At 47.8% G+C, this 8,235-nt stretch overlaps 1 protein-coding gene across 1 annotated transcript in view; it reads right to left on the minus strand.

Moving 5' to 3' along the window:
* MCF2L2 (MCF.2 cell line derived transforming sequence-like 2) overlaps positions 1-7,148 on the minus strand; it is a 277,293-nt gene extending 270,145 nt beyond the window's left edge. Inside the window, 2 exon segments of the mRNA XM_074301954.1 lie at positions 5,869-6,221; positions 7,096-7,148. Of these exon segments, the coding sequence (XP_074158055.1) occupies positions 5,869-6,221; positions 7,096-7,148 (406 nt within the window).
* Positions 7,149-8,235: the final 1,087 nt, after the last annotated feature.

Genomic DNA, 8,235 nt, shown 5'->3' on the forward strand with positions numbered 1-8,235 from the left:
TCTCACCATATCTCATGACTTAAAGGAAACAGGCTCAGCTCCTCCTGGCCTGATGCATATCCCTGATTGCCTCCCAGAGGGTAAGTCCATTTTAGATAATATAAAATGAAAGGCAGCAGGGCACCCGGCCAAAACTGCCTGCTCAGCAGTAGCAGGAGGGATCAAGTCTCAGAGGCCTCTCTGGGCTTTTCCAGGTATGCAGTCATTTTTTTCCCTCTCTCAGGGTTTACAGGGGGAGGTGTGGGCAGGGATTCACACGTAGCAAGAGCTGCCCAGCTGGGATTATGTGCACAAAGAGGCAAAACCTGAGGAAATGGTCATCCATGGCCTGGGGAAGAGAACCAAGCAATTTTCTGAGCTATATCTTAAAAATTAATAGTGTTCTTTCGTATCTGATTAAAAGTCTCTTGCCCTTTAAGCTTAGTGCTCTTAGTATTTTTCGATGATCTCAGTTGACTCTCAGAACAACCTGGCAGGAGGGGCTCGCCCCCATTTTCCAAATGAGGCTAAGTGAGTAGCCCAGAGTCTTACAGCTAGTTAGTGTTTGGATTTGAACTCAGTCTTTCCTACTCCAGCAGAACAGCTGGTTCTCACTGGGTCATGAATGTGGTTCTCCTGTTATGGACTCGAGATTATCTCCCTTGGTTGTCTGTCTGGTGATGGGATCAGGACATATTCTTGCCCCCTTCTCAAGCCCCTGAGTGACTTCTGGTAGGTCACTGAGTTTGCTTTGATGAGTTAAAATGAATTGAATAAAGGCATCTTAATTTCACTGGCCAAGCAGCCGCTTCTGAGAGTTTTATTAAAGCAGCCTGAGGACCCTCTCCTCTCTTGCTTGCCTTTAAGTCCTGGGGACACAATGATACCTCCTGGCTCCAAACTTAATATGAGCCACAGGGCAAGAAAGTCCCAAAGAGCACAGAAAAGTTGGAACTGAAAGGAACCTAGGAAATCAGCTAGTGAAATGCCCCCATTTTATAGCTGAGGAAAATGGAGAGGAAATAGAGACAGACAAACAGACAGAGAGACAGAAAGAAAGAGGAGAGAGACAGACAGAGAAACAGAGAGAGGGACAGAGAGAAAGAAAGACAGAAAGAGACAGAAAGAGAGAAAGAGAAATGAATGAGTTTATTGTTTATTAATTAAGAAATGAGTATGGCAAGGTAAAACCATCAGCTCCAATTTATGGAAACCAGGCAGGGATGGGGGAAGGGGCGGAGAGTGTGGAGGGGGGGAGTCTGAGGTGGAGGCCCAGTTCCCAGTTAGGTAATAAGAGAGTGGACCGTGGCCAGGAGACTATCAGAAAGGAAGTGACCGGCCGAAAATCTCGCAGACCCCAGTTGATTCCAGAGCCAGACACTGTGTTTCACCACTTAGTGCTACTGACAAAGGTAGATGAATGACTCTAGATGTCTAGTGTCTAGGTCAGCCCCAATGTGTCAGTTCTAATAATCTGATATTGAGCTTGTGATTGTTTTTATACTTAATCTCTTGGCATTTCCTGATTTTTGTAAAGAAAACAAAAAATAAAAAATCAGGAAATCGCAATAAAGAGTTTCTGCTGGCAGCATTTCCATCTCAATTCCAATCAGGAAATGACTGGAAAAAAACTATGTTGAGGAAGGCGTTCCCTAAGAAACCCCAGATCAAAGCACCCCTGTTAAGGCTCTCTGGGGCAGAGCTGTTTTTTGTCCACTTGTGAGCATTTATCTTCCAGATCTTAAAAACATTGACCTACCATTTCCCTAAGAAAATAGCCCATGGTCAGAGAGAATTTCTTGGGCTGTCTGTAATGTTCCCATTGAAATAACAGTCAATTATCCTCTCGTTTTTATTGTAGATTTGAAATGTTAAAGTTGATTTAGAACAAGGGACATCAGTAATGATGATGATTATGATGATGTGGTTGAAATTTCTTCTGGTATCCTTAGTTTGTCTGCAAAGACTTAATTGAAATAATCTTATACCTTAAGTTGAATGCTAAATGGATTGCAGGAATAGAAGAGGAGGAGAGTTCTGATTTTGAGGGGGAGAAAAGTTATTTTTGTTGTTTTTTAAATAAATGTTTAATTGAAACTTAAAAACAAACTTCTTAATGACCCTTTCCCCCCACTTTAGAATCCTCCCTCATAACAAAATACAGTTAAGCATAATAAAGCAACATATTGGCCTTGTCTAAAGATATTCCCCTCATTCCATACCTATGGCTCACACTCCACCTCTTTCTTATAATCTGGGAGAAAGGAACAGTCAAATAATGTCACTCCTCTGCTTAAGTAGCTTCTTAGAGCATTCTTTCCAGAATTTAAAACGCTTAACAATTGGACCATTGGACCCTGACCTAACTTTCCATCCTTACTCCTTAATACCTTTCTTGAAAATCTTTTGAGTTCCAGTCACACTGACCTGTTTGTCATAATTAGAATTCCATCTCTCACCTTTGAAATCCTCAGCCTCCTCCCTCCATTCACAGCTCCAAACACAGCTCCAACTCACCCACTACCTTCTCCATGAGGATTTTTCTGATCTCCCCAATTGTGTGCTTTCTTCCCCCCCTCCACTTCCATTATTTTCTTCCAATTATTCTGTACAAGTTTGAGTGAGTTGCTGTTCTCCCTAAACTACCTCCAATAGATCAGATTATTTCATTTTTGTTTGTGTATACCCAGTGCCTAGGACACAGTAGGCAATGCTTTCTGAATTACTGAATTGAATTTGATCAATTATTCTTACAAAAAAGATTCCACTTTTATTACCAAAAGGGGAAGATGGGAACACTTAAATTACCACATCGAGTTAAAGAATGTTGCCCAGTTCCTCATCCCACGATTCCCCTGACTACAATCCACTTCAAAGGACTGGATGTTTCAGTTGGGATAAGTATCTGAAAATGTCTCTGAAGTTAAGTTCAGCATTCCCATGGCAGTCTAGGAATCTATTCCCCTTGGATGACTGTTAGCATCTCTCTCTGGGAGAATTACCACAGAGTTACAAAAGCCCGGCCATTTCAACACAAAGGCACCACTGTTTACAATGTTGACAAATCTATAATCACTATAACTGCAATGTTAGAGTTCTCCCAGGAAAGGCGTCCAGTCTGTTCCTTCAAAATGATGGTGGTCCCTGGTGAATTATTTTCAATTTGTAATTCATGTTCAGGTCCCCCTAAGGCTCAGGGCTCACACAGAATGGATTAGATGCTGACCAAGAAAATGTCATACTACAGTCATGGTATAGCAGCCAATGCTTAGATTTACCCAAAGACAGATAACAGGGTCCCCGGTATAATCATTCAAGTCACAACGCTGCTATGGGTATGGGAGACGTTTTTTTCACTCAATGGAAGATACCAAAGGCTTATTAGAGCCCTTGAATAGAAAGAAATAAAACATTTGAATATCTCAGCAGTTCTTCCTCCTGTCCTCCCCAAGAAGGTAAATAAATGTGTGGTTTCTTCCAGGTTTCCCACCTTTAACATAATGATTGGTTTCTTATTCCCTCAATATCCTAGAGAGTGCCATTCCCTGACTCAAGATTCCCATCACCCTGTGGTTTAGTGTCCCAGAAAGTGAGGATACTCTGTGAGTCATTGGATGAGAAGCCTTTTTCCTCTGAATTTTGACTGTCTGGGCAGTTCATGTTCAAAATAGTGGTTGACAAATGGCCAGTCTCTTGCCTATTCTCCCTTTATTATGACCCTTCTCTCATACCACTGAAGAGATTTCCAACCTTTAGGAGACCAGTATCCAAACCCTCTCAGGAACTTTGTGAGACTCTTAGGGTCTCTGCTCCAAAGCCACTTGCCAATTCATTTATCTGTTAAAGGAGCTGTGTCCAGGTCCTAGAATGAAGAGACTCACCAGGCACTTATCCCCTTTAGGTCTTTTCTACCACACCCTGAACCATCTTCTACTAGAAGAAAATTAAAAGGAAATCCAAAAGAACCTAAAATCCTAAAAGACCTATCATGTTTATAGACAGGGAGGAGTCAGCTCTCCCTGGTCCCAGCCAAGCAATCATCCTGGAGATAGCCCTACTGCTTCTGTGTATGGACCAGTGGGCATGCCCCCCTTTTCCATGGGAAGGTAACCCCTCAGATGCCTGCATTCTCTTTAAGCTGACTGGGGAAACCAAACTGATCAAGGACCATCCTGACACTGCCCTGACTATCCCGACACATTCTCCCCATAGCAAAAAAAGGACAGCGAGCCTTGTAGCCCTTGTCCTTAGTCTCTGTCCCTTCCCCTCCCATGTCCTTTGACCTTGCTGTACCAGGATCAGGGGGCTCATGATGGAAGAAATTGGACAAACCCAAAGGCATCTCTTCTAGACGGGCCAGGTGTCAGTTGCCAAAGGTTCTTCCTAAAGCATAGGTCTGTCTCTGTCACCCAGAGTCTCCCTGTCACCCCAGAATCAAATATGAAATCCTCTATTTGGCACTGAAAGCCCTTCACAGCCAGGTCTCTCCCTATCTTTCCAATATAAGTAAGTGAGGTGTAAATCTTACTTACTTCCAGGTATTTACAAGGGAAACCAGACTCCTCCTTCTTCCATGTCCCAGCTCAGTGCCCCCCACTAGGCTGTAAGCCCTTCAAGGGCAGCAATTATCTTTCGCCTGTCTTTGTATCCATAGTATTCAGTACAGCACCTAGTATGCACTCACTACTTAAACCTGACTGACTGGCCCAGAGTGATACACTCAGAGTAAGTCAGAGGTAGTTCTTGAACCCAGGTCCTCTTTGCTCCAAGGCTAACTCTCTAGGGATTTTACTTCAACTTCTGATTATGTAATTATAAATTATGGCTATTTCTATCACACTTCAGGATTTTCACAGGCTCCTGTCATGTGGCATGGAGACAGGTGGGGTAGTAGAAAGGGTCCTGGATTCACTGTCAGAAGGACCTGGGTTCAGATTGTGTCTCTATCCCTCACTACCTAGGTGACCACAAGCAAATCATTTACTCCTGGGCCTCAGTTTGTCACTTGTAAAATGAGGGGGCTGGACTAGATGATGCCAAAGGTCCTTCCAACTTTAAATTCTGTCATAGCTCAATGATCTAGGTAGGGCCAGATGGAGACAGGATCATTCTGTCTCAGTCTCCTTTCTTCCTTCCTTGCTCCCTCCTTTCCTTCCTCCCTTCCCTCTTTTTTTCTCCCTTTCCTCACTCCTTTCCTTGTTTTTCTTTCCTTTCCTCCTTCCTTCCTTTCTTTCTTTCTTTCTTTCTTTCTTTCTTTCTTTCTTTCTTTCTTTCTTTCTTTCTTTCTTTCTTTCTTTCTTTCTTTCTTTCTTTCTTTCTTTCTTTCTTTCTTTCCTTCCTTCCTTCCTTCCTTTCTTTTTTTTTCTTTCTTTCCTACCTCCCTACCTCCTTCCTTCCTTCTCTTCCTCTTTCCTTCCCTTTCCCTCCCTTCCCTCTACCTTCCTCCCTTCCTCCTTATTTTCTTTCTTTTTCTTTTTCTTTCTTTCCTTCCTTCCTTCCTTCTTTCCTCCCTCCCTCCCTCCCTTTCTTCCTATGGCAAACATTGGGTACCTTCTCCTTGATGAAGCCCAGGGCCCCCCCTGCGCCCGAGCCCTAGCCCTGCCTGGGCCAAGCCTCTCCCCACGTCAGCTGCAGAGGCCTCGGGTTCAGAAGAGAAAGCACAGGTCACGGTTTCCGAGCGGACCCCTCCTCCCGGGGCTCAGACCTCCCTGCCCTGAGTCTCAGTACCCTGGGTAAATGAAACGCATCCCAGCCGCAGCTCCCGATGGATGGGGGGGGGGGGGGGCGCATCCTGTCCTTCACTCTGGCACCGGAGCTGTCCGGCTGCCCCCCCCCCCCATACCGGCTCATTCCCCTCCCCAGGCCCCGCCAGCCCCAGGGGCCGCTCACCGAGAACACAGAACGCGGCGGCGGAATCCCAGACTCGCCCGCGCTTTCCGCCCGGAGGTCTGCCGTCCGCTGCGGCACTGCGTCCCCGGGCGGGAGGGCCCGCTCCCCCGAAGGGAAGGCTCCGGAGCGCTACGTGAGCCGCCGGGCTGCGGGCTTGGAGCGGCGCCGAGCTGCCCGCTGGGACCGCGTCCAGGAGGAGAGCCGGCCGGCGCCCGCCCGCAGCCTCTCCCGCGGTTCGGAAGGACGGGGGGCTCCGGAAATGTTCTCTGGGCTTTCGGGCCTGGCGGTGCCTCCTGATGCCTCCAGACCCACTTGGAGTAAAGGGAAAGTCACCGCCATCCTTCTCCCAGACCCTACGGTCCGAAGGTCACAGACTCAGCGCTCACAAGGGACCTCAGGGGCTCCCCGATCCAATTCCCATGTTTTACAGGGGAAGAAACTGAGGCTCAGAGTAGGGAACGGCTTGTTCCAGATAGTTCACAGGAACAGAACCGGAAGGGGCCGTAGTCTGACCACTCTATTTTACAAAATAGGAAACTGAGGCTCAGAGATGGAACCGTGAGGGACTAATTTCCTTCTCACTGTTCAGCAGTCCCGACTACACTCAAACAGGCCCTTGATCAGTTCTGTGAATGTAATGTCCCCCTGAGACACCATATTTTACAAAACAGGAAACTGAGGCTCAGAGATGGAACACTGTACAGCAGTCTCCACTACACCCAAACAGGCCCTTGACCAGTTTTGTGGTTTTAAGTTTGTCGCAGGGAGCCAGCCGGGTTCCTGTTGGAGGACAGAGCCCCCGGCAGCCCCTCGGTAAAACAGCACCCGCGACTATGTGCCAGACCACTCTCACGCTGGCCGAGACACTAGACCGGAGGGTCCAGTGAAAGTCCTGGCCCACCGTGTCTACATCTCCCCGGCTGCTTACTCCGCATCTGGGGACCCCCAGCCCTCCCCCCATCACACAGCATCACCTCGGGCTGAGACCTCCTGCTGACCCCAGCCCTCTTCCCCGACTTCCTCCAGAGGCAGAAAACAGCCCGCTGTTTCCCCGCATCCCTCACACCCACTTCTGGCAGCCCCCCCCATGGGGCCCCTGAGTGTTCCCCTGCTCTCTGCTAAAAGGATAGAGCTTAGACACCGTCAAGCCTCCGCTGCCCCTCCTGGAGGTGCCCACTTACCCCTACGGCCCGGAACAAGGGAAGGAAGCCCCCCTGGCTCCCTCACCGGCTCCAGCTGCACTCCCCCGTCCCTCCGCCAGGCTGCTGCCACCATCTCATGGCAACTTTGGCCCCTGAGAGGGGCGAAAAGGCAGCCACGAGTCCCCGAAAGCCGGCTCTGACAGCGGCGGCGGCGGCAGCGGGGTGGTGCTGTGCCCTCGCGGCTGGCAGACGGTAGGCAGGCTGCCCAGCCGGGCCCACCCCAGCCCGCCGCCTGCGGGGAGGCTCTGTGGGAAGGAGTTCACTGCCAGCTGAGAAGAGGGAGGCTGGTGGAAGGCAGCTATGTGCTTCTGATCCCAAGGAAGGGGACCCTCCCCGGAGAGCAATTCCCCTGCCAGAAACAAAAGCTCTAGACGAGGGGGAGGAGGGGTTGAGTGGTTAAAACCTGAGGCGCTCCAATTCCCCTCAATGTTGTCCCTCCCTAAGTCTCTAGGTGCAGCAGCTAGCTTCTTAACCTTTCCTCGATCTGGAAAGAATTTTTTTTAAACAAAAGGGATATTGTTTAGATTCAATGAACCTGAAAGTGGGCCCAGCTACTACCCAACAACTCCCCGAGCATTTGGGGCCCCACCAGCCCTCCCTCCCAGTCAACCCAGTCGTCAAAATCTCAAGTCAAACAGGCCTCTGAAGTGCCATTCTCCCGCTTACTACTCTGGGACTTAAGTAGCCACCTCTCTGAGTCTGACTTTCTTAATCTGTTAAGAAAAAAAAAAAAAAAAATGAGACAGGTTAGACTACATGACATGCATAGTTTCTTCCAGCTTTGCCACTTATCACTGGTATGGCCTTGGATGAGGACCTCAATTTCCTGTTTAAAAATAAAACATGAGACGCTTGGGCCATATGATATCCTGTTCTAAATCTATGATTCTATCATGTTTTAGAGAATCAAAATCACTGAGTTCACCCAGAGTCCCAAAGCCCCAGCTTTTTGTGTCACCCTTCCCGGACTTTATAAAATGGGAGCATTACCTCTCAGGTCCATTAGGTCCTAAGGTCTATAATCCTTATATAGGATTTCATAGAACTTGTGGTTTCATTGGCTTTGAGAATTCCTTAGGAAAGAATGTCCCACTACTAATGTCAATTAGTTCTGTTAATTATAATGTTCTGTTAACTTTAAGGACTCAGAATCGCCTAGAGCAAA

This window comes from Sminthopsis crassicaudata, chromosome 3, assembly GCF_048593235.1.
Source record: "Sminthopsis crassicaudata isolate SCR6 chromosome 3, ASM4859323v1, whole genome shotgun sequence".
NCBI classification, from domain to species: Eukaryota; Metazoa; Chordata; class Mammalia; order Dasyuromorphia; family Dasyuridae; genus Sminthopsis; species Sminthopsis crassicaudata.